At 42.1% G+C, this 26,133-nt stretch overlaps 1 protein-coding gene across 17 annotated transcripts in view; it reads right to left on the reverse strand.

Annotated features, from left to right (window-relative positions):
- PTPRT (protein tyrosine phosphatase receptor type T) overlaps window positions 1-26,133 on the reverse strand; it is a 1,024,383-nt gene that overhangs the window by 541,178 nt on the left and 457,072 nt on the right. For all 17 annotated transcript variants that reach the window (XM_023626585.2, XM_070247923.1, XM_070247921.1 and 14 more), the window contains one exon: window positions 16,251-16,544. In XM_023626585.2, coding sequence (XP_023482353.1) covers window positions 16,251-16,544 — 294 coding nt within the window. The remainder of the gene's footprint in view (window positions 1-16,250; window positions 16,545-26,133) is intronic.

Consider the following 26,133-nt stretch of genomic DNA (forward strand, 5'->3'; position numbering starts at 1 on the left):
TTAGAAAAGACCTAAATGTCCAGAAATGGAAGTTGGGATAAAATCAATGGTACATCCATATAAGAGCACATTAGGACTTTACTTAAAACAACATTTCCACTTTCTCACCCCGTTTCACCTATCTTATGCTGTTCTGGCTTCTGCCTGTGTGTAGCCAGCAATAGCTGATCATGCTAAGTCATCAGTGACCACCATGTTGCCAGATCCAAGGGGACCTTTATAAGGCACATCTTACTTCACTTTCAGACTTGACAACTTTCCTTATCCTCAGTTTTGCTGTTGCCTTGAAGGCACCGCATTTTCCTCCTGCCTCTGTAGCTATTTCTTCAGCCTCCTTTGCAGGGTCTGCCTCTGCAATGCAATCTCATGGTGGTGGCATTCCTCAGGGTTCCCTTCTCTTGTCGCCACACTCTCTATCTAGGTTGATCACCTTTATTACCATGGCTTTGTGGGGAAAAATCTGTGTTTCCACAGAAAACAATGCATTGTCTACTGCACAAGCTTCCTTGTTATCTGATTCTGATCCTCTGTGAGCTATTTCACAACTCTGCAAGTTGTAGATAACTGACAGTGATGCAGAATAATTTTTGTCTGTAGACATGCAAATGGTTCTGTCTGAGGAAGGGTCAATATTTCCCTCTGCCAAAGAAAGGAAAGCCAGTTTTGACTCTATTAGCATATTCATGTTGATATTCCTGACCTATAAACAACCCTGATTATTGGATTTTCCTCTGTACTGGTTGACACCTCACCAGTTTCCTCATAAATGAATTAAATAAAATCATGTTAATTTTTACATCTGTATGAGAGTCATGAATTTACCTCTTTTTGAAAATTATCTTTTAACAGTTTTAAGTGACATCTAGAGCAAAAGAACCCAATGTATGTCTCCACCGCTGACCACCCCCTCCTCACTAATTTGTATATATGTATAATTGGTTCTCATTATCTGCATTTACATTTATATGTGGTTACATTCATAATGTCACACTGAATTAGCAAATACTGAACCATTGCTCTGAGGGGAAATATGGAGTTAGGTTCCTGGGAGCCTCTGATAAAACATTTTTGTCAGTTAGTCAGTATATAACCTTGTTTATGTGTGGTTTTGCTTAAAGACTCCTTATTTAATATATACTGTTAATTCATTAACATTGAACTCACAGCCCACAGCACCATAACTCACACCTGAACAAAGCTTACCTATTACACGCATTTTCTCCATAGAGCACATCACAGTCTTCTTGCTTTTAAGAACACCAGGCAGCATTCAGCACTATGCTTGGGGCCCATTTTAAACAGTGAAATCACCAACAAAAATCACAAAAATGGGAAAAACATGGCACTAAATAGACAGCAAAAAGGATGTTCGTTTACAGGAGGAGAGCTGAAACAAGAAGCCAGAGTGTCACCTTGTTCAACCTCAGCTGGGAACATGTGCATTAGGCAACTCAAAATTTTCACCACTCTGCTCTTGTCTGCAAAAGACGGTGAAAGCACCATGAGTATTGATTTTGGTGTTACAATTAAATTTTAGCGAGCAGGTGACTTTGCAAACACAGAATCCGCAAATAATAAGGATGGACTGTATTTCTGTATTACATTAAATATAATGCATGTCTCCCCCATGAGACTTTGGGGTCTGTAAAAGTCAAGATCATTTCTATTTCATTCGTTGTGCTACATACTTAATACCAAGTTCCATACCTGGTGCATAGTTCTTCAATATGTATTTGTATTTATTGAAGTACGAAAACATATATAAGTACATGTGAAAATATTCATTGTATGTTGCAAAATAAAGCAATCAGTTACAGAACAGCATGTATATGTTGGCTCAATTTTGTGCAAGAAGATGTACACGTCTGCATTACAAAATTAAATGAAACAAACAAAAACACACGAGAAGACTTATACCAAAATTTGAAGTAATTTCTCCAAGTAGTGAGGTTTATGGGTGATTGTTCCTATTTATTTTTGTAGTGTTTTTTGCCCTGTATCTTCCAAAATAAAAATAATAAAAACATATTTCTTCCATCATCCCTACAAAATGCTTTAAAATGTGAATAGCTGCCTGAACTTTCTCACCAGGTACAGAAGTCTGAAGAGCTCCAGGCACCAGAGTCTCTCTAACTTGAAAGCAAATGCCTTGGTCAGCATCTCCAGCCTGGTCCTATGACAGAGCTCATAGCTCATCCCCATAGGGCCAGCACTCACCTAGGCAGTATCTTTCATCTAACGTCTTTGAAAATATGTGGCCAGAATTAAGTGTCATGTTCTTGGGATATTTTGTGTGGCATATTACAGGCACCCCCACTCACTCTGAATCCTAACCTCCCCATAATACAGAATATTGTTACTTTGATAGCAACACCTAACTGAGGATACGCACGCATCCATGCTTCCAACCTCTGGCTATGTCAGCCAGACCACAGGTGAAATGCACTGGGCTCTGTTCTCAGGGAGTTTAGAGCGTAGTACAGCTCAAGACAGTGGGGTTGCGCTGAACTGCCTGCCACAGGCCTTTAGATGTCTAAGCTGCACGGCTCTGATCAAATGGTTTGGGGTGGGAGCAGCAGTCAAGTGCACACACCACTGTAAAAGGCAATTAAGGGTCACATTATTGACTTCTCGGGGATATTCCTCTGGGCTCAGTTTTATTGTGTTTAGTTCACATACTGTCCTATATAAAACAGTCTGGGCCAACTTTAAATGGATTTGATGCTTAACCTCCAAACAAAAAAAAGCATATTTAATTAATCAGAACTCCTGCCTCCTGGGCCCCATCCCCCCCACCTTTCCCCCAAGCCATCTTGTTAATCCAAGATTCACAGCACATAGAAACCTTCTACAGTGGCTGGAGGGCAGGAATTGGAAGAACTTGGGGTCAGAGGTTATTTCACAGCTTTCCAGAGATTTGAGATTTAGGGAAGGTCGCTTAACTCCTAAGAGATTCAGTGTCCCCCACTGTAAAATGGGGGTGATCAACAAGTCAGTCTCAGAGTCATGGTGAGGGTCAACAGAGACAATGTTTATAAAAGGCTCTAGAAAGACAGCACTCTAAAGGATTTGCAAATGTAGGTGGTGCTGGCCACCTGGATGGGGCTGGAGCTGTCCTCCCAAAATAAGTTTCCATAACTGTGGTCTGGGTGTCTGCCCTGCCATTATGTCAGGCCAGGGGATTCACAACAAGGGCCCTCCCTCACTTTGACAGGCTTACTTTTGCAAAGCCTCTTTGGGTCAGGCTCCCAGCTTACTTCCCTTCTCTCTCCATAAAGAATTCCCACCTTCCCTCTCCTCATTGCTTAGGGCACTGTAAGCTTATTCCACCAATGGTGCTGGGATAGTAGGTTACATAGTTGTAAACCAGTTGAAAGATCACCATAGACCAAAGGCTAACATAAACCTTACACTGATTAATGAATTAAACATAAAACATGAAACTACTGCAAACTCGGTAACAGTTGTTATTGCTGAGTGATGCTGTGTTGGGTCATTCAAATTTTTGTCAGTGTATTTTTCTGATTTTCCAAATCTTCTGCAGTGCACACATATCTTCACAACATTCATGCATTGAACACCTATTCATTGAGTGTCTTTTTTGTGCCATGCTAGATTCCAGGCACTAGCGAGAAGAACAGGTGAGGGCACGTCCTTGGGGAGTGCCTAGTCTAACGGAAGGGGCATGCAATAAACAGACAGACAAATCATTAGATGAGTACAAACTGGCATAAGTTCTATGAACAGAGTTATAAATGGTTAGAAAGGGGAGTGGGAAGGAGAATAATTTAGACCAGGGTGTCAAGCAAGTTCTCTCTGTGAAGTAATGTGTAAAGGAGGATGATGAGTTAGCTGGGGAAGAGTGTGAGTGAGGAGAGAGTTCCAGAGAGAGACAAGAGCTTGGACAAAGGTCTTAAGGCAGGAAAGGGCTTGGCCATGGTGTTTTCGAGGAACAAAACAAAGACTAGAGTGGCGGTTGGCACATGCGAGCGAGGCGGAGGAAAATGTAGAAGCAGAGATTGTAGATAGACAAGAATTAAAATAGAATTAAAATACCACTTCATGCTTATGAAATTGGCAGAAAAATTCTTTTTAAATGATAGTACACAATTCTGTCAAGGTTACACTGAAAGTGCTCATATCATTATAAAATAGCGTAATTATTTCATTGAAAGCAATCTGTGAAATGTAGCAAAAGCCATAAGGATGTCTCTACCTTTTAATACCTCACTCTTTGAAATTTAGTTTAAGAAAATAATCCAAGCAGAAGGCTACAGATAGGAGGATGGTGACATTTTAGCAACACCCAAATATCCAACAATACAGGAATCGTTTAGCAAATTACGGTGATTAGACTCCATGGGACAGTATGAAGCCATTAAAACAATGTTGACAACTTCTTCAGAACCTGCAAAATATTTACTTTATGGTGTTGAGTGCCAGGTGGGGACTACAAACGGCACATGGGGCATAATTACATAATAAGAATGGGATCAGTAATTGAAAGAGAATAGGCACTGGCAAAAAAATTAATTGGTACATGGGATCTATTTTCTACTTTCAAAAATTTGTTTTGGTGTCGATACTACTTTATTCTTTTCAAGTACGAATGTGAAGAGGTCAAAGAAGGATGAACGGCAGCAGCCACCGCAATGCCTGTAGCAGCTGCGTCTGTTTGCAGCCCTGGGTGCAACTGGGAAACGGTTGGTTGGAAGAGTTATATGCTTCTAAGCATTTAAGACATCCCCAGCTACGGAAATCTGTATAGCAATGGTGGATACCCATCCACACCCTGCTGGGTCCCCAAAGACTCCCAGACTCCCACTCTCAGCCCCTGCCACAGCTCCCCTTAAGAATATCAGAATGGCTGTGGGTCCAGCCAATGGGGAGTGTGATCTAGAAACCACAACGGACACTCTGATTTCCCTCTTTTCTGGATTGCACAGTCAATTCCACTCTGCATCACGCCAGGTCTGTGATCACGTCTCCACATAACTCTCCCCTTCTCCTCAGTGTAGCGGCATCTCTACATTCCAGAATGCCAGTGATGGGCAAGGCACCCTGAGATCCTCTGGCTTTGACATAATTTTGGCTGAGGGCACACCTCAAGCTCTTGAAATTGTGAGTCCTCCCAGATGCCTTTGGGAGCGAGGCAAGTGCTAACATTTGCCCCTTGGAACCACTACAGTGAAGACCATGGGGTTAACTATGAGGAGGGTATGGATAGGGAGAGAGGAAGAGAATCTCTAGGGTGCTAAATTGCCAAAAGCTCCCATTTACTGAGCCACCTACTAAGTTCTGGGCATTGTGCCAGGCACTCACAGTTATATCTTATATCTCCAGGTGCGTTAAGAGCAGGGACTAGACTCCGTGAGCTCTAACCTCAGCCACTTCTTCAGCTTTGTGGAACAAATTATTTAACCTTTCTAAGCCTTGGTAGTGATGGTACTAATGGTACGTACCTTCCTCGTGGGGTACAAGCCTCTTCAGAGCATTATTAAGCCATCATTAATATTAATGACCCTTATTTCTACCCACTGAGGTAAGTAGTATTATCATTTAACAGATGGGGAAACTGGTTCAGAGAGGTTAAGAAAATTGCCCAAAGCCATCCAGCATTCCAATGACCGAAGCTGGATTCCAACTCCAATGGGACTGTAGGCAAAACCCTCATTTGACTGTCCCTTGCTCTATTTGAACACAGCATAAAACTTGACTTGCATCCCAGGGCTCAACAAATGCACAACTGTTCCTGTACCTTCCAGGAATGTCAATGATTCACTAACTATGATAAAAATAACCTCTTACATTATACAGAATGCTTTACAATCTGTAACAATCTTTCACATTCACATTTGACTCTAAAGGGAAACCAACTTCTAAATTGTATAAATTTTACACAACACAGCAAAACAAAGAGAAAATACAGTGACCAATAACCTCATTTTATACACACACACACACATAAATATATACCATATATATGGTATGTGTGTCTATGCACGTGCATGAGATTAAAACACATTTTTTTTTAAACGGAGAGCTTTCCCATTAAAGAAGGACTTTGATCTCAGCATTAACAGCCCTCCCTACAACCCCTTAGCGTTCACCTTGATGCAAAAGGTGTGCAAAGGGAGGCCTGGACCTGAACCTGGAAATTGATCTGGGGAAAGTTGAAATGCTCTGCAAATGAGACGACTTGGCATCACCTGTGGTTAATCTGGGAGGAAGAGGAGAGGAAAAGGTGAAAAACCTCTGCCCACTGAAAGGACCTGAAATTCTGCAGGATTTCCAGTTGTTTGCTGACTAGCGTGCGATGCAATCCCTCGCCTGCATCGCACCAAACTTCTAGAGAAATCCTGCTGCTGCAGGAAACATCCTTGTGTTTGTGCAGATTGGGAGAGTGGTGGAGAGGGGCCAGTTCCACGTTTGGTCCAGTTAGGACAGCCAAGAGAAACAGTGATGTTCTAGAACTCAGGGCAGGCAGTGAACAGGGACCACATGTGCTCCCCTGGAAATCTCTACACATCCTGGGGGCAGGATCGGACCATGTTCAGGATCTGAAATGGGGGATTCTGGTCAATACTTTATAGCTGTAACCAGTAAAATGGCACCAGCTGATATATGGGCTGCATATTTATATTTCAAAAAGTAGGACAGTAATTACTTACGTGGTTCTGTGAGGTGATTTTTTTTCTCTTATCATAGCATGAACATTGACCAATGCCATTAGATATTCTATGAAAACCTGGTTTGTAATACTAGCATAGAATTCTACTGTGTGCATGCACAAAAATTTACGTAACTATGCATCTGTTCCTGGGGCATTTAGGGGATTTCCAGGTTTTTGCCCTTATAAGTAATGCAGTGACGACCTCTATGTATACAATTCTTTTTAAGCAGCTCCGATTATTTTGTCAGAGAAAAAATTAGCAAGTTGTCCTCTAAATATGCTGTGCCAGTTGACCCACCTGCAGGAATGCCTGTGAGAGCCTGCTTCATTGCTCCTCGCAATGCTGGTTACTACCAGCTAAAATTAGACATACTGTGGTCATCTTATAGGTTAAAAGTGCATTCATTTGATCATCTGAGCATTGGGCATTTTAAATTTGTTTTTCACCATTCATATTTTGTTTGGCAATTATCTGTTTAGACCTTTTAGCTTTTTGTTCTATCTACATGATGACATTTTTATTGACTTATTAGAGCTCATTATGTGTAAGGAGATTATCCCTTTTTTTCTAAACTTTGTCACATGTTTTCCCACACTCAGTTTACCCATCTGCTTTTTGAATTCTGTTAATATAGTATAGAAGGTTTTCCTTCTCTTTCTTCTTCCCTTTTCATGTAGTAAAATTTTTAAACCGTGACTCAATGGTATATTTATTTGCTCATTTAATGAACTGAAAGTCCCTCCTAATACAAGAACAATATTTTGTTTATTTTATTCTGGTTCTTGCTTTTTTCTGCTTTTAATTTAAGTTCTTAATCGATCGAGAATTTATTTAGCGTGTCGTGATATATATGAAATGCATTCTATTTTTTCCAAATTATTAACCAATGACAAATACACTATTTGTTAACCAATTCTCCATTCATATAAACTTTAAAAGCCAGGTTCACTACATACTACCTTATTTGCTGGGCTTTAATTATTATAGCTATAATAAATGATATTTCACAGTGAAATCTACCCCCCAACCACTTTTTCAAAGTATTCTTCATTACTGTCTCTTGTATGTTCTTTCAGATCAATTTTGAAATCACTTTGTCAAGTTCCAAAAAAAATCCCATTAGAGTTTTGATTGCAATTGTATTAAACCCATAAATTAATTTAGGGAGAATTGATATCTTTGCAATATTAAATTTGCTAATCCAACAACATGATATATCTCTCCATTTATTCAGGTCTTGTTTTATCATCCTCAATAAAGTTTTGAAGGTGTCTGTGTTTTCATATAGTTTCTGCACATTTCTTGGTTTACTCCTAAGTATTTGTATTTTAATTGCATTTGAGAATAGAATACATTTTACTTTATTTTTATAATGGTTATTACTGGCATATGGCTATTGATTTTTGTTATTTGCTTTGTGTCTGACCATAATACTGAAATCTCTTAGCAGTTCTAATAGCTTTTGGTTTTTTTTTTTTTTTTTTGGTTTAGTTTATTCTCTTAGGCTTTGAGGCTATAAGAACATTTTCTGCTAGAAATAAGAAATTGCCTTTCCATTCCTGGCTTACTAAGAATTTCGATCAGTAATGAAGACTGAAATTTTTCAAATTACTTTTTGGCCTCTCCGGGGAAAATCAGATGGTTTTTACCCTTTGACCTCGTGATATGAGGTATTATACCAATAGTTTTTCTACTATTCAACATTTTTCATCAGTACATTTCTGGAACAAACCCAACTTGGTCATGGTGCCTTATGCTTTCATAATGATGCTGGATTCCGAGGGTCATATAAGAATGAGCTCAAGCTTTGTAGCAATGTTGTTAAAGGTTCAGTTCCCAGCTGGGCCATTTGGGCAGGTATGTGGCCTTGGGTAAGTCACTTACCTTCCAGATGGTCAGTGGAGGAAACTATACCCACTCTACCAGGCTGCTTTAAGAATTACACGTAAAATACTCAAAACAAGCTCAGCACTATGGGGCTTCCATATCATAGACACTCAAATTGGGAAACCACTGTTTTCATTACTAAAATCATCCATTTCTTCCATCATCCTTTCAGGTGGCTCTGGGTCTCTAAGGAGCCTGGGGTGGCAGAAAAATCTAAACGTAACAGGATGTTTAATAGGGCTTTTCTTGTTACTTTGGAATTTTACCTAAGGCTACAAAACCAAGAAGAGTGAGCAGCAAGTACTGACACATCCTACACAGAACAGCTAAGGCACTTCCAGATGTCCCTTCCTGAGATGGCGAAGAGGTGCCCAACTGGACTCCCACTCTTCGCTCCAACACCACACTCGGCCCATGCCGTATAAGGAGACTGTGCGGGTTGGGAGGAGAGAGTCTCTGAGGTTGTAAATTGTAGGTGTAAGGAGAGAAGGCTTTATCTTTTTCCTCCTCTTCTCTAAGCCAACTTGGGGGTGGGAGACTCTAAGGTAAGCACTTGTAGATATTGTGTGTGTGGTGGGAGGGAGGAGAGAGGGTCTGCAAGGAGAGGAGATGGACGTCTCACTGCCGGCAGATGCCTGCTCATCTGTAGACACTTGGCTCCTGCAGCAGCTCCTGAACCGAGTGGTGAGAGCAGGCTTGTCTCCTTCATCACCCTCTCATCTCTCCTCCATGGTCTTCCATCCAAGGGGCAAAATCAAGCACAGAAGCAGCAGAGAAAGTGAGGGAGGAAGGAGCAGTGAACGAACAGCCAGTACTCCTTCTCCAAGTCATTTTGAGGAAGTGGTGGTCATAGGTTGCCCTTCTGTGGCTGCCTTCAATCTGGGCTCAGCTGCACTGCTCTGGCAACAGTGTCCCTTTGAGCGTGGTGTAGCATGCACGGAAGCCCCCTCTTTCTCTAGTTTCTCGCGGTGTCGAATATTTCTCCTCTGATCTCTAGATTTTGCTTTGATTCTGGGTAGGATAATGATTTAACCTCTATTGGCTAATCTCGTTGTGTTTCCCTAAGGTTTATGGATCATCTCACCAGGATTATGCCCGGGTTGGGAGTTTGATGTCTGTGCTCCCACCACCATCCTTCCCAGAAGAAAGTTCCATTTACTTCTAATTCAGAGCCTTAAGAGTTAGGCCAGTTTATGCTACCCTCATTTTATAGATAGTGAAGCTGAGGCTTATAGAAATGAGGAAAAAAAAAAAGCCTCATAAGGCTACTTAAGCATCTTTGTTCTACCTTCTAGACTCTCAGTTCCTCTTTCCCGCTTTCTACCCCTCCACTCTGCTCTAGAACTGCAAGCTAGACTGAAAACACAGAGCCCTCCTGAGGATGCTCCTGCAGAGGTCAGCACTCACCTCCACTCTGATTGCAAGGCCTCATTCTCACTAGCCTTGGCCTCCAAGAAGAGAGAAGGTTCTGGATAACATGTTTTTCTCTCTTACTTGGGATTAGAGACAGAATCATAAAAAGGACAATTCCCATCCTCCCCCCACCCCACCTCCTAACTCCCTTTATCAGGTAGCATTGCAGCCACACATCAAGGACTCCAGAACACCTGCAGAGCCACTTATCTCCCATCTGCCCCGCAGCTACCAGAGCTTCCGCACTAATCCACCGCTGTCTGAGAAAGCAGAGAGTAGCAAATAGAAAAATCCTTTACAACAGGGTCCATCATGCCACAGTGAGGAAAATCAGTTTAGGTTCTGACACCCTATTCCCAGGCCTGAGATTTATTTCTAAATAATGTTAATTAAGGGTTCTCTGTTAGGCATAAAACTTATCTCACTGAATCCTCACAACAAAACGTATGTTGTAATCTCCCACAAATGGAAGAAAAGAAACTGAGACACAGACAGAGGTACTATCATCCAGCTAGCAAGTGCCAGCTTGAAATAAAAACCAGGTTATTTTTGGCTCTGAAGCCCCTATTCTTTCCACAAAATTCTAATGACTACTCTCATTTCATTGAGCCCAGCAAATTTGAATTTCTCTTTTTTATCCCCTTGGAGAAAAGAGAGAGGTAGACACATAGCACTTCAAGTAGAAATCCATAAATATGAAAATAAAATATAATGTGCAATCAACCCTCAGGTAGAGAGAATAGGAAACGAGCCCTCCAAATGAGCAGTGGATGTTGCGTTTCTGGCTGTACAAAGTCACTTTTCACTTGGAGAGCTTGAACTCTGCAAGACCAAGATGAAGTGGGTTCCCAGGCAAGGGGCCTTTGATTTGCAGGAGTGAGCAATCACACAGGATGTCTGATCACTTGGCTGGCTGGAGTGTTGATTTGCGATTCCATAATAATGATGTGAAGATGGCTGCCCAGAGTCTGGCTCAAGCAGGGCTTTGGGGGATGAAGAGAAGAGACTTCTGGAGCATAAGAGAGGCATCTTCAGGGTGCTAAAGACCAGTTTCTGAGATAAAAAGGAATATGTCTCCTGAAAGTAAAACCAAAGTCTATAAACGGGTGTTGTATGGAGGCAGATCTGAGTGACAATCAGAGAGTTTCTTCTGTGTGATGCTGGGAGATAGTTTTATGACATCGACAAGCAGGTGCTCAGGCCACTAAAAGTGGTACCTGCAGAAGAGATGCAGGACTGAATTGGACCAGGGTGGTGTCCGCACCACTCATCATCTCACCAGCCTTCTCCAGTTACTGACCTTGGACCTCATTCTCAAAGCCATTGCCTTTGGTTCTCCTTGTGGACTCCAAATAGTTGATGCTAGCAGCTTGCCTGCTGTCTCTACTCTTTTGAATCTAAAGGATGTTCTCTGTTCCCACATAAGACCCCATCCAAAGTTCTGCAATAACCAGGCTAACACTGGGTAGAGAATAATAGTAACCACCCAGGATCCCCAGCAGTGAAATGGTCTGCCAAGGGAGAGCATGAGTTTCCCAGCAGAGGCAGCACTCAAGGTGTGGCTGGGTGGGCACCAGACATCCCTAATAGGACCCAGCTCCTTTCACGGGATGTCTGCTGTTGGAGATGTGCCAGGGAAACCACATACTGCTCTAGACAAGAAAACATTTGAGAGTCCAGACTACACTGTGATCATCATGTTCTGAGATGGGATATCCCATGGGATGATGAAGAACAACAAAAGAATACGGTCTACCCATCCACATGCCAGTCCAGAGAAGTGGACAAGTAAGACTTCCCATTTTGATATAACAATTCATCATCATAACATCCATAATAACAATAGCAGCAACAAATAATGATGTGTTTCATTATAGGCATCTAAAGAATATTTTGAGCTTTTTAAAGCACTTTGGAGTATATTATTGCATTTACTCCCCAGGCCTGTATTTCAGGAAGAATAGGGAATGATTAAACTGGGCAAAAGGAACAAAATGATGAATGAAAAAAATAAATGAATGGGGCATCTCAAGAGAACAGCATGAAGAAAGAATTAAATTGCTTCCATTTGTACTAAGAAGTCCTTTGATTCTAAAATCCGGGTGCAATCAGGTAGTTCTTACAGAGGAGAAAGAGGTAGTCTGCCTGTCTCTCCTGAGCTCCAGATTTACATTTGTCAACACCCGGTGTGCATCTTCACCTCAAACACAACACATTCAACTTGTACTGGCTCCTTTGACCCTAAACCATCTTTTGTGTTTTCCAACTCAGAAGACAGTTCCGCTGCTCGTCTCCCAGTTGTCCAAACCAAAAGCCTGGACCTGTCATCTCTGGCTGTCTTCTCTCATCCCCACAGTCCAAGATTCCTATCTGATAGTCTGTCCAGGCTCCAGCTTAACTGGCTAAGAGTCTCGCTCTGAACTCCAGACTTCTGGGCTAGTAGGCTGCTCTGTAGCCAAACTCTTGACAGTCTCCGCCCTTAAGGGTGGGACCCTGCTCGCAGTGTCCCAAGGATTTGTCTGGTCAGTGACCCATCAGACCTGCCAGAAGTAGAATACATCCCCACCTGCCCTTGCTGAACTGCTCCCCGTATCTTCCTGAGCTATAGCTTCCTGTAACTTCCTGCTTCCAGCCTCTGCCTACTTCTACCATGCCCTTACTAGGTCAGCCTCTGCTACCAGTGCCTAGCAAAGAGTTTGGCACATGGAAGGCACTCAGTAGATGTTTGATGAAAGGGACTATAGCTGTAGTGCACAGCAGCCATTTATTCTCAGCTGGTCTCTATAGTTACCAGTCTCCCTATCACCCAATCCTACCCTCAGGAGGACACCCATAGAAGAAACTTCATCAACCCATGTGATGGGGAGTTCCTTAGGCCAAGAGACTTAGCTCTAAGCACTTAATTGACTTGTGATCTTGTTCTGATGATTCTGAACCTTAGTTTTCCTCTCTTATACCTCTCAGAACTGCCTCAAGGATCAAGGAATATAATGAGTATACTACCAAAGCATGCTGGTGTGGCATAGTATATCAGTGGTTCTTCAATGTGGGTGTGCATCAGCATCACTCGGAGAGCTCCTTAAAGCAGAGATGCCTGGGCTCCACTCCCAGAATTTCTGAATCATTAGGTCAGGGGATAAGGGCCTGAGAATGTCAATCTCTAACAAGTTCCCAGGGGATGATGATGCTGCTGCTGGTACAGGGACCACACTTGGAGAACCCTTGCTCTAGATTATTCTAAGAGCATTGCTCTTTCCATGCCAACCCTATTTTTCTCCATGAAGTATGCTATTTCAGTACTCAACTTAATATTTTACCCTTTTTGCTGTTCTGTTGGAATCTTAACCCAGCCTGTAAATTCCTCTGGGCAGAAATTATACTTTCCACACTCCACACTCTCTCATTTTCTTTTTTTGTAAAATAATGAGTACATTTCCAGTGTGATTAATCATAGAATAAGAAAAGAGGGGAAAACTCAGACCACCAACCCCGATAAACAGCATCCACAAATGGATATCAGCCCTGGAATCCTCTTTAAAATTAATTATGAGGCAAAGGACATTCTACTATCAGTGGCAATGTGGGAGAGAAGATTATCTTCTTGATGACACATTTTGTAAAATGTGGGTTATTCAAGATTTTAGCCGTAACTTAGTTAAACACTAACATTTTTTGAAATATAAAACCACAAACAGCATTTCAACTCATAATTTTTATAGTCATAGTCAGACAATTGTGTTTTCAACACGTAAAATCCATTACACAGTCGTGGCAACAGTTTGCAATAGACTGTAAATTTTTATTGAGATGATCATCTTGCGATTGAATTTCAAAATGTATTATATGATCATCAGCAAATAAGTCCATGGAGGCTGCTAAAGTACTTTGAATATCATTTATAAAGATCAAAAACCCTGGAAACCCTTAGATTTGCCCTGTGGAAAGAGAAAAGTCTCATCAGCAGGATCAAATCAATTATTTTTATGGATGAATATTGAATTGCAAAGCTGAGATAAGGCATTACCTGGTTTAATAACATATTCTTATGTCCTTTTAAAGTAGTAAGTTTCATAATCAGGTTTCAATGAGGAATTTTAGCAAAGGCCCGTTTTTGAAAATAATCAAGAAAATGGCATCTCTATTCATCATAGTGGTTCAATAACATTCAAAGGAATATTCCCAAGCAATGGAAATTACTCGGTAACCTTGGGTTACGTATGACTGAGATGCACTACTAAGATACTTAAAAATGGTTACAGTCAATTCTGCTATAACACTTGTTTTGACAATGCGAATGTGTTCCAACATGATTGAAGTACCAGGGAACAATTTGAGCATTACACAAACTTCACATTTGCTGTGTGTGATTTTGTACGTAGAAACACTACTGAAGCAGAAAAGTGCACCCAGCTGAACTAAGCCACGTAGGGATACACAAAAGGCACCCACCGCAAACATCTGCCTGCTCCCTCAGGTCACTGTGTGTATTATGAGCCACAACTATCCACACGTGGTGTCACAACTTTCCACCACTTTCAGAAAGCCGTCCTTCACTGCTTCACAGTGGGTTGCAGGCCACAACCTTTCTAACACACACTTCCATAAGTACACTTCAGGTCTTTCCAAGGTAATACACCATAGGTATTGCAGTGTTTATGCATATCTTAGGCATTAACGTGTGCAAAATTGTGCCACCATTTTTAATAGTTTCCTTTCCTGTTTTCATGTGTCACTGATGAAGTATGAGTGTCGGGCCCCAACCCTATTTTTTCCCCAAAACACTGATGGTTTTTATTGCATACTACAGTGCTTTTTAGGGACGCATATGTCTTACTACAGAAGAACTGGCTGTATTTTTGATCCATGGGGGTTGCTGTGCTTATGGTCCTTTTCTCCCCACCCAGAAGCCATCAGTGACTCCTTTGTCCTTGGAAGCCAATGGCTCATGCTGCCACTTCCATGGACCCCCAATGGAACACACCCAGCTCTGTCAACCATGCTGATGGTGCATACCTCTCTCTTTATTTACTCAGCATGGTATGACCAGTGATCAATGGCACCAGTGTCAGAAAATCCTGAATGCAAATACAACTGTGCCACTGACCAATTTTATGACTCTGGATAAAAAGTTTTAAAATATCGAGTCTCTATTCCTTTCTATATATGAGATAAAAGTACTTATATCTAATGGTTACTTAGAGAGGAAAAATGAGATAAATAAATGTGATTTACAAAAACAACAAACACAGAGTTCTTTTAATTTCTTGAGTTGCATTCAGAGCTGGAACATTTCATGGATATAGTCAGAGATACAATCCCAGCCAGTATCCTTAGAAACACCATAGGAGCCGAGAGCCCTCAGGAATATTAGATCCATGGAACTCTCCCGACACAGTCCCAGCCAGAAAGCTCTTAGGCAGCATCCAGGAATTGTCAGAAAAACAGTTGGAGCCAGGAGCGTCCGGGGAACACTGAGCCCAGAGCCCATAGGGATATATTATCCAGAGGACCCCAGGAGGGACAGTCCAACCCAGACTCTTAAGTAGGAGCCAGGAGCTCCCAGGGGACACAGAGTCAGGAGACTCTTAGGGACTAAGGCAGTTCCAGAATCCACTGAGAGACACCTTCAGAGCCAGGAGGCACTCAATACGTAGTTGGTACCAGGAACCCCTCACAGACAGAACTAGAACCAGGAACTCTCAGGGAAATTGTCAAAACTAAGAGCTCATTAGGGTCACAGGCCCAACCCAGGGATCCTCAGGGACAAAGTTAAAGTCAGAAACACCTTAGATATACAACAGGAGCCAGAAGGACTCAGAGATAGTCTAAATGAGGGCTTCAGGGTACACAGGCAGAGCCAGGAGCCCTTAGAGGTACAACCAAACCAGAGCCTGGAGCCCTCAGAAACACAGAACCAAGAGTCCTCAGAGATACTCTCAGCACTAGGAAGCCCCAGACATACAAATGGCATCAGAAGCCCTTGGAGCCAGAGAACCAGCGCCCCACTGGAAACACCATCAGAACCAGGAGCGTCTCCAAGACGCAGTCAGAGGGAAGCGGTTCTTAGGGCCACAGTCAGAGCCAGGAGGTCCCCAGAGATGTCACCAGAACCAGGAGGTCCTCTAAGGCAAGACCAAAATATTGACTATTTTCCTCCACAATGGGACGCACCCTCACATCAAGGAAGTTTAGGGATGACCGTCACAGAAAGCCAAGAGAAGGATCATTCACAGCAACTGCCCGGCCTCGCAAAATAGTCAGGAACGAGGCTCTTACCTGCACACTTGGTCCTGGTGGTGAGCGGAGGCCCTGGCGGTCCCGTGCCTCCCTCCCCTGGTCGTGTGAGTAGCACCCGGATCTCATACTCCACATCAGGGTCCAGATGCCACAGCTTATAGTTGGGAGAGTCAACTATGTGGGTCTCGGCCCAGGTGCCCGTGGTGGTGCGATATTCCACCTCCTTCAGGATGATGGGGCCGTCCCCAATGATGGAGTTGGCATTTGGCTTGATCCACAGGTATGTGGCCCCCACAGCCAGCAGCTCTGGGGGGGCAATTGGTGTCGGAGGCTCTGAAAGATAAACAATGAGAAAGGAGGTCAGACCCAAGTCATGTACAGAGCAGAATTCAAGCATGTGAGGACAAGGGACAAAATTCCAAACAGCCATACGAAATAATCCAAATCCCTTTCTTAACCCCATTCACATGCTACTTTAATTTTCATGTTTTTGTATGTAAATACTGGGATCAGTACTTATTTAGTAACTATATTCAACACCTACCATATATCCTTCATTTAGAGAAAGGAAAGAAAGAAGGCAATGGTGAGGAGATGGTTTTCCAGAACAGAGCAAAGCTGCCACCGTTAATATTCTGCTCTCCATCCTCAAATGAGAACCCGCCTTTACTGAAGTGGAGTTTGGTTCAAAACCCAGGGGAGTCCCAGGTTTACAAACACTTCTTTTACAGGAACACACAGAGTGTTGGTGGAAGTGCTCCCAAATAGTGAAATGAGACCAGGCAGACAAAGGATGATGGCACAGCAAGAATTCAGCTTCTTCCTTAACTCCAGCAGGTTCCTCCTAGCAGGGAGTGTCACTGGCCATAGTTTTTCCAGTGAGGACCAAGAGTTAACAGAAAAGTCATGTTGAGTTATCCTGTATCTGCTGTGTGTTGACACCCCTCTTTGCATTAGGTTCTCTATCTTCAGCTAAATAGACCAGAATTTCAGCAAGCATCAATGGTCGCCTCTCTCTGGCAATCCTTAGCCTACTAGCAAGGCTGCAGAAATCAACATTTATTTTGTAGCTATTTGTCAAGAAATCTCGCATGCATTCTTTTGTATAATTCTTGGGATTTTATCACCTCAATTTTAATAGATTTAACAAAACTGAGAGCCCAAGTGATCAGGTCACCTAACCAAGATCGTGGAGCAGGTGAGGCAGGATGGAATTCACATTTGCGTGCCTTCCCAGGCCAGCTCTCCCCTTGGAAGGCTGTTTGCGTCAGTATCCATTTTCTCAAAATCAAGGTGGATATCTTTTTATTTGTTGCAAAAAATAGCAGTGGAACAACAATAAAGGAAACAAGAAGAAAGAGAAAATATCTCTCCTTCCCTACCACCCAATAGAACAGGCATTTTTATTTCTCCATGTTCCATCCCAATTTCAATTTGCATACTTAATCCTTTTACATGTGGTTAAAGTAACGCAAAGACCAATGCAGATTTGTTTTTCTTCTCTCACTTATTACATCCTAAGGACTTTGTTTATACATTATGCAGATTTTACCATCACTGTCTTTAATAGTCACAGAACAATCCATCAGGTAATCACACTAACTATTCTTCAATTGTGGGGCACAGGAGTTGTTCCAAGTTTTGCTATGGTAAATAAGGTTGCGATGAACATCTTTGTGCAGAAGACTCCTGTCCTTCTTGTCTCACATTTTCTTAGGACCAACTGCCAGGACTGGGACTATTTGTCAAGGGATATGAACAAGTTAATGATTCTTGGAGGTGAACCAGGGAGTGGAGAATGGGAGAGACACTTGGGGGTGGAGTATAACGTTGACGTGTTCAAGGACTTTGGGAGGGCCTCTGGGCTGTTCAGCTGGATAAGGCAGGTCTGAGTTTCAGTTTGGAACTCAGATGAGATCTTTGGGATAGATAAGACTCATTCAGTGTTTTCTTTCTAATTAATTACCTAGCAACAAAGATTCTCTGGAAATAGAATAATTGCTATAAAACAGAGGTGGACAATATATTTTCAGTGTGACTCGAGGCAAATCTTATGGGACAATTTCAGATTGCTTCTATTATAGTCTGCCATTTGGTCAGAGAAGGAAATTAAGCAGATTAGTCAAGCTAGATGCTTTTCTTTACAAAGGCTTGGAGGTTATTACTCAGGGCCTTGTTATCTCAAAGGTGTTTGCAAATTGATTTTTGGATAATTTGTTCCAGGTAGAGAAGTTAAGTTGGCAGGCAGATAATTTCTGAGCTCATCCTTTGTGCATTTTAAATATATAGACCCTTTGATCACCATGATCAACTCTCCAGAGTTCCCATCAGTTTCCAATGAGGCCCCATGGGTGATATTTTGTAGCTCTGTGATGACTCTGCCCAATTCCTTAATCTAATTACTCACAGACCGGCCCTGGACAGAATTAACAGATGCACACTTCAATACTTTGGGGCTTGAGCAAGTGACCACATTAAGCTCTCTTCCATCGAATTTCCACCATGGTTTTTGCTCTCCTATTTCAGGCATTAGCAGTACATTGCTGACCACCAGAAAGAAAATAAAGTATTAATCTTTCCAAATGTTTAGTCTCTTCCTGTATATTTCTGATGGGAAGTTCAAGTATAGTAACAAACATTCACTCGAGTATATGAATGTCTCCATTTCAAATGACTGACTGGTTCACATGTCCATGGGCAGACTAGCCAGTGTGGGGATTTCTCCCTTTGTCCTCTCAAGAATATATCATGAAGTACATCATAGTGTTTCCTGTACCTGGCACCAAGAAGCAATCAGCTTATTGTTTTGCGTTTCTTGTTTGGGCAATCCATTGATTTATAATCCGCATTGTTTAGAAGGCACATGTACTAGTGGTTCAAAGAGTGAGAGTCAGGGATGAGATACAGAATGATCTTTCTTTGGTAGGTACCACCTTTTTAAAAATTGCTCAGAAAGACTGTGTTTATTTGTATCAGTTCTCCTCTCTGAGATGAGCTGTTCAGCCAGACAGTGCAAGAAATCTGTGAAGCCTCTAATCCAATCCCGAGTCATCAGAAGGAAACCGAGGCCCAGGAAGGGCTTACAACCTGTTCAGCTAGAAGGAGGTGAGGGCAGAGAACTCCAGCCCAGGTAGCATTCCTGCTCCTCCCTTTCTCCTCTTGTACTTGAGATGTTTAAGTAATTAACCAGAAAGGTCATTAAAGGAAATCTATAACAGTAGTTTTTAACTTTTGAGGATGCACAGCCCTTACAAAAATCTGGTGAGAAATTTCAGACTCTCTTCCCAGGAAAATGCACATAAGCATATTATCTAGAGTTTTGAATACTATTTCAGGCATCCACAAACCCTTCTGAGGCCCATGCATGAACCTCTGAAGAAACTATGTTGAGAATAAAGGAAATGCACAGAGATTCTGCTGACAGACTACATGCCCATGATAGCTTATACTTCTTTGGCGCCACCCTTTGTTGCAGGGCTACGGTAGGGTTGGGAGCACAATTATGTAAGGGAATGGAACTTGATGTAGGGGTCACAGATCTAGTACTTCCAGGCTCCCAGGTTCCCAAACATTTGGGCGAAAATAAACGTGCTAAGATTTCCATAGGACAAAGACAAGTAAATGTCTAGTTTCCCATGACCATGACCCAGCCAACACATTCACAGATTTAACATTTGGTCTAAAATATTTAAAGGGTAAGGACATGACCCTGAGCATGAAATGTTACATCCTAAGCAGAAATCTTCCACAGAAGCTGTCTTTGTGGCTTGGGTTGCTATAACACAAGACCATAGACCAGGTGGCTTAAAGAACAGACATTTATTTCTCACAGTTCTGGAGGCTGGAAAGTCCAAGATCAAGGTTCCAGCCAATTCAGTTCCTGGTGAGAACTGTCTTCTTGGCTTGCATTCTGATCCCTTCTTGCTATGTCCCCACATCGGTGAGACAGAGAGAGATCTCCGGTTTCTTCCTCTTCTTCTAAGGACATTAATCCCATAATGATCTCATTTAAACCCAATCACCCCAAAGGCCCCACCTCCTAATTCAATCACATTAGGAGGTTAGGACTTCAATATACGAATTTGGGGAGAACACAAACATTCAGGCCATAGCAGAGGCCATGTTTTCAAATCCATTTTTCTTCATGAAGGGCTTTGTCTAACTGTCAGGTTCTTGAGATTAACAATCTAGCAGAGACAAATTCTCTATGAAAGAAACCCCAACTAGTATGTACTCTGTGCTTGTCGTGTACCATACAGAGTGCTGAGTGTGTGGAATTTTGTGGGGTAAGAAATGCAGGCTCTCTGGACTCATGGAATCAGAGGGAAGGCAGTCGGTTAAAGCAGCGATGAATAAAGAGCAATGAGGGTCATGTTGGGGGTGACAAAGGAGGTCGTGAGGCCTACGGAGGGACGTAACCTGGTCTAGAGGTTAGGATAGCTCTTGCAGAGAGAGCTTGAATGTGATCTGTGGGCCAGAAATTCATGTCAAATCTGTGAGCAAAGAGAGAATGTTCTGGGGGTCCTGTAGTTCTTAATTGCTTGGGAAGGTACCACATAGGGCAAACTGGTAAACAGCTAAAACTATGTACTCTGAACACTCATTCACTCACTCATTCTACAGACAATGAGTATCTGCTATGTGTCACACACTGCTCTAGGCACTGAGGATGCAGCAATGAATAAAACAGACACAATCCTAGCCACCAGAAGCTCACATTCTAGTTTTCACTCAAGGACTGAGAGAAAGAGGAGTAAGGAGAGAAAGAAGCTGATGTAGAAGCCAATGAAGAGGAGGAAATTGGAGGACAAGCCAGGCCTAGGTGAGTGCTTATGGATCAACCAAATTCAATGGAATACTACACAGCAAGTAAAAAAGAACAAACTACCGATATACACAACATGGATGAATCTCAAAAGAAAATTCTGTTCTTCAAAAGAAGAAAAAAAAATGCATGATATTCAATTTATAAGAAAACTTCAGGAACAGACAAAATTGGGGGCTGGCCCTGTGGCTGAGTGGTTAAGCTCATGCGCTCCGCTTTGGTGACTGGGGGGTTTCGCTGGTTCAGATCCTGGGCGTGGACATGGTATAGCTCATCAGGCCTCACTGAGGCGGCATCCCACATGCCACAACTAGAGGGACTCGCAGCTGAAATACACAGCTATGTACTGGGGGGATTTGGGAAGAAAAAGTAGAAAGAAAAAAAGAAGATTGGCAACAGTTGTTAGCTCAGGTGCCAATCTTTAAGAAAAAAAAAGAACAGAGAAAATTGATTTATGGTGATAAAAGTCAGAATTACAGTAACCTACGGGAGCAGGTACTGACTGGGATAAGGCATGAGAGAGCTTTCTGGAGGGTCGGAAAGCACTAGATATTGATTTGGCTGATTAAATCATAAAACCCAGAACACTGTTGCCTCTAGTGGGGTGACTGCCTGGAAGAGGACATGAGAAAACTTTCTGGGGTGATAAAAATTTCTGTACCTTGACTAGGGCTGTGTAAGATTCATCAAACTGTACACTTAAAATATAGGTATAGTCATGCGCCACATAATGCTTTGGTCAGCGACCACATATACAATATACAATGGTGGTCTCATAAGATCAGTACCATACAGCCCAGCTGTGCAGTAGGCTATACCAGCTAGGTTTGTGAAAATACACTCTGTGATGTTCACACAACAATGAAATCGCCTAATGACGCATTTCTCAGAATGTAGCCCTGTCGTTAAGCAATGCATGAGTGTATTTTGATATATGTAAATGATATGTAAAAAAAAAGTCTAAGGAAAACAAAAATATGGTTTATCTGTGAACTACCAGGTGGGAAGAATGCCACTAAATCTTACTTGGAGCAGAACTCCAGAATATTTGGAGAGAATGAGCCTTTAATACCGTATCATTTCTCTTTGAACAATTTTGCCAGCAACATCAGATGTTGAATTCCTACTATTTTTCCTAACAAGAAGTCGCTCAGGCACACACCAGTTCTCCTTCACGAGCCTTTTCACATATGAAACAACCCATGCCCTTTCTTCACCTGACCCCACACCATCAACTGCGCAAAGCCAGGAGTAGGTGTTTGACATTCATTGGCACACTCCGCTCACGAAGTCTGAAACCAAATCAAGAGGGAGGAAGGCTGGCCTTCAGGGACCTGAGATCTGAGCTGGGAGATGGCACCGGCCCCCTCCAGCAGGGCATCAAAGCACTTCGAAGACAAGGACCCATGAGCCACCCATGAGGCCTGGGCAGCAATGGCCCCTGACCTGCCAAGGCTCTCCTTCAACATGTAGGTGGTGAGGTGACCTCTTAATGTAATTCCACCTCGTCCTCAGGCAGCAATCTCCAGACCAATTCTGTCTTTCTTTTCCCTGCTGTGAGCACTTGTAACAGTTTGACTCCCTAGAAATTCCCACAGAGAGCAAAAGTGCTTCAAATAGCTGGAGAGCAAGCTTTGTGCGTACGTATTGTCTGCTCCAGACCGAAATCAAATGCTTTGAGAAAAACTGAATGCAACTAAGATGTGGAGTGAGCCTTGGCATGTTTAAGGTGAATATAACCTGGCTCCAACACGGTCCACCACCCTCCCCCTACCTGATCACTAACAATAGTATTGCTATTTACTGACCCATGAGGGTTTGCAGGAATGCCCCACCCCACTCCACTCGCCACCATACACACACACCCGCACACTAATTTATTATTCCCACTTCCATACTTTTGCACATGCCATTTCTTCCAACTGGAATGTCTTTTCTTTTGCTTATAACTAAACCAGGCCCATCTTTCTTTTCAACTCTGCTTCATGACTCCTCAGTTGTGTGCACCACAGGGCAGATGTTCAAAAGTCCCATGCTGATTAGATATTCCACTGATTGGCATGCAACACTGTTTCATAAAATAATGGACTGAGGATCAAAAAAGAGAAGGGAAACTAGCTTGGGGCCAGAGTCTGAGCCTTTCTTTGCCATGCTTCACCATTAGTCAGCTGCGTGACCCTGGCTGGACCACTCAATCTTCATGGTTCTCAATTTTCTCATCTTCAGAATGAAAGATTATTTTATATTTCAGGTAATAAAAGCATTTAAATTCTCTACTAAGGACCATGGGGACTCTATGTGCATATGTTCACTGACTGCACCCTGACTGAGAGTTGTCAGCAGTAGACCTCACCTTATTATTCCTTGGATGGGCCCATGAGATCCCTGAGCAGAAGATTTAACAAGTAGATATAGCACCCAATCTACTGGTAGGTACCTACTAGAATTAGTCTATGCGATCTGGTATAACATATGGTCAATGTTCACTAAAGATGTGATGTCTTATTTAAATGAGCAGAGAAAATATTTGATAAGTTTTTCCTCAAATAAGAGGTTGGGGCAGCAATAAAGAGGCGAAAAAGAGTAAGAAGGTGAATGTTATAGAGAATAGTGAATGGGCATCCAAGCTAAGAATTAGAGGTGTTTGGGGATAAGACATCAAGCCACTGGAACAGAACAATAATCGAAGACAGAGCTATGGAAAATTTATGTGAAATAAATGAAGGTCTGACTTTGCACGCGACAAAGAGCACAGCGGGTTCCAGGCAAAATAATGACAAGACTCAAACGTAAGCACATACTGGCAATATATTGAAATACAAGACTAAAGAAAAATTTCCACAAGCATCTAGACAACAACAGACCGCCATCAAAACAAAAAAGAATAAAAAGTCAGTTCTCAGATTCATCATTTCAATTTGAAACACTGGGATATGATGGTGAGGATGATGACGATTATAATAACCACAAATGACAGCAGCGGCAGCTAATATGTATTGCAAATTTTTATGCACCTGTCACTGTTCTTAGTGCCTTAAAATATTAACTCATTTAATGTTCACAACAACTCTAGGGATCGATACTACTATGATTCACATTTTTCGGAAAAAAACAAAAAGAGATGCAGATTAAGTAACCTGCCCAATGTCAAACAATTACTAATTCAAAGAGACAGGACTTGGACCAAGGTGGTCTTACTGGGGGTCTGCACTCCCAACCACAATAGTATAACACGCACATGAGGTTTTAAGAGGATGCTTCATGTCCCAAGAACTTCATAGCTAGCTAAGTTGTGGTGCCTTTGCAGAGCCAATAGAAAGACACTCGCAGATTCTGAAGAATACAGAAAAACACACTGACTACTTGCCCTTCCTTAGAGAAATAATTACTTGAAGATAGACCCCAGTCCACTTTGGGATGATTCAAAATCATGACCTCTATACTCAGCCACAAAAAAAAGATGAAATTTTGCCATTTTTGACAACATGCATGGACCTTGAGGGTATTAAGCAAAATAAGTCAGATGGAGAAAGACAAATATGATACGATTTCACTCATATGTGGAAGATAAACAAAGAAACACATAGATATGGAAAATAGATTGGTGGTTACCAGAAGGGAAGGGGGTGGGAGGAGGGCAAAAAGGGTAAAGAGACACATTCATACAGTGACACAGGGCAATTAGACTTTTGGTGGTGAACACGATGTAGTCTATACAGAAGTCGAAATATAACTATGTACACCTGAAATTTATATAATGTTATAGACCCATGTGACCTCAATAAAAAAATGACCTCTAAGATGGGGGAATTGATATATTAATAGGATTGGTCCTATCAGATGATGACTACACAAGATCCTTCTTGTCAGATAAGAGTCTAGAAAAGAAGCATTGCCTCATGCCAGACAGAGCTGGAGACATAACTATACCGTAAGGAGGGAGACAACTTCATGCTTCTCTTCCTCATGGCATTTAGACGATGCTTAAGAACAAGCAATTTCATTATGAATGGTTAACCCTTGCTTTGGCAATAATCCTGAAAATAGACACAAAATACATCTCTGGAGTAGTCACTCCAGCCGACAAGACTCTCCATAGGTGCAGAAGTCCAATTTTAACTAAATTAAAATAAACCAAAAATTCCCACCTACTTATGCCTATTAAAATGCCTAGACATAAATACACCAAAATGTTGATGTTTTTCTTCGGGTTGTGAGGAAATGAGTACCGTTTTCTTTCCTTCTTCCTTTTCTTCTTTGTTTTTCTATAAATGTCCTCTAATAAACCTGCATTGGTTACTTATTACAAAGATAAACATTTTAAATAAGTAAGATTTTCTTCTATTTTCAGGTTTTATGACTGGGTGGGACCTCTGTTGGGATTCCATGCCCTCGCTCACTAGGAATGTTTAACAGCCAATCTCCCCTCTCTTCTGCCCGGGTACCAGGTACCAGGAATCAAGAACCACAACTGTGTCCATTTGCCAAACCAGTTCCCCACCCAGATCTCCCTACCAAGGAGAGCTCCTGGCTGCTTCTGGTACTGCTCAGATGCCTCCACCATAAGCTGATGCGTGACTTCCAAATAACCCTCTAATGATTGCAACTAATATTTTATAGCGGTTTACCTGTTTCCTCATTTTTCTCCCTACAGTGACTCCACAAAGCAGACAGTATTACTCCCATTTTATGGACGAGGACACGAAGGCTCAGCCACTTTGGGTGTCCTGCCTAATCTCACACAGCTACCAAGCAGAACGAATATTCAAACCCAGGTCTTCTCCTAGTCTGCACTCTTTCCTCAATACGGTGCTGATCCTCTTTATGCTGCAAGAAAAAGTCTGCTTCTATTTCAGCTCATGGCCTCAGAAGACAGCAGAACAGAAGTTCTCACTAAGAAGAGCTGTGTGCCAGGCACTGTCCTCAGGACTTGGCATGCATTATCTTCTTTAATCCAGGCAAACTCTTTAGGCAAGTGCTATTATCAATCCCATTTGATAAATTAAGGAAAAAGAAAACGCTGAAGCTTAATGAGGTTAATTGCTCACAATTACACAATTACTAATAAGAGAAGAGACCAGGATTCAAACTAAGGAA

Source organism: Equus caballus, chromosome 22 (assembly GCF_041296265.1).
Source record: "Equus caballus isolate H_3958 breed thoroughbred chromosome 22, TB-T2T, whole genome shotgun sequence".
Taxonomy (NCBI): Eukaryota; Metazoa; Chordata; class Mammalia; order Perissodactyla; family Equidae; genus Equus; species Equus caballus.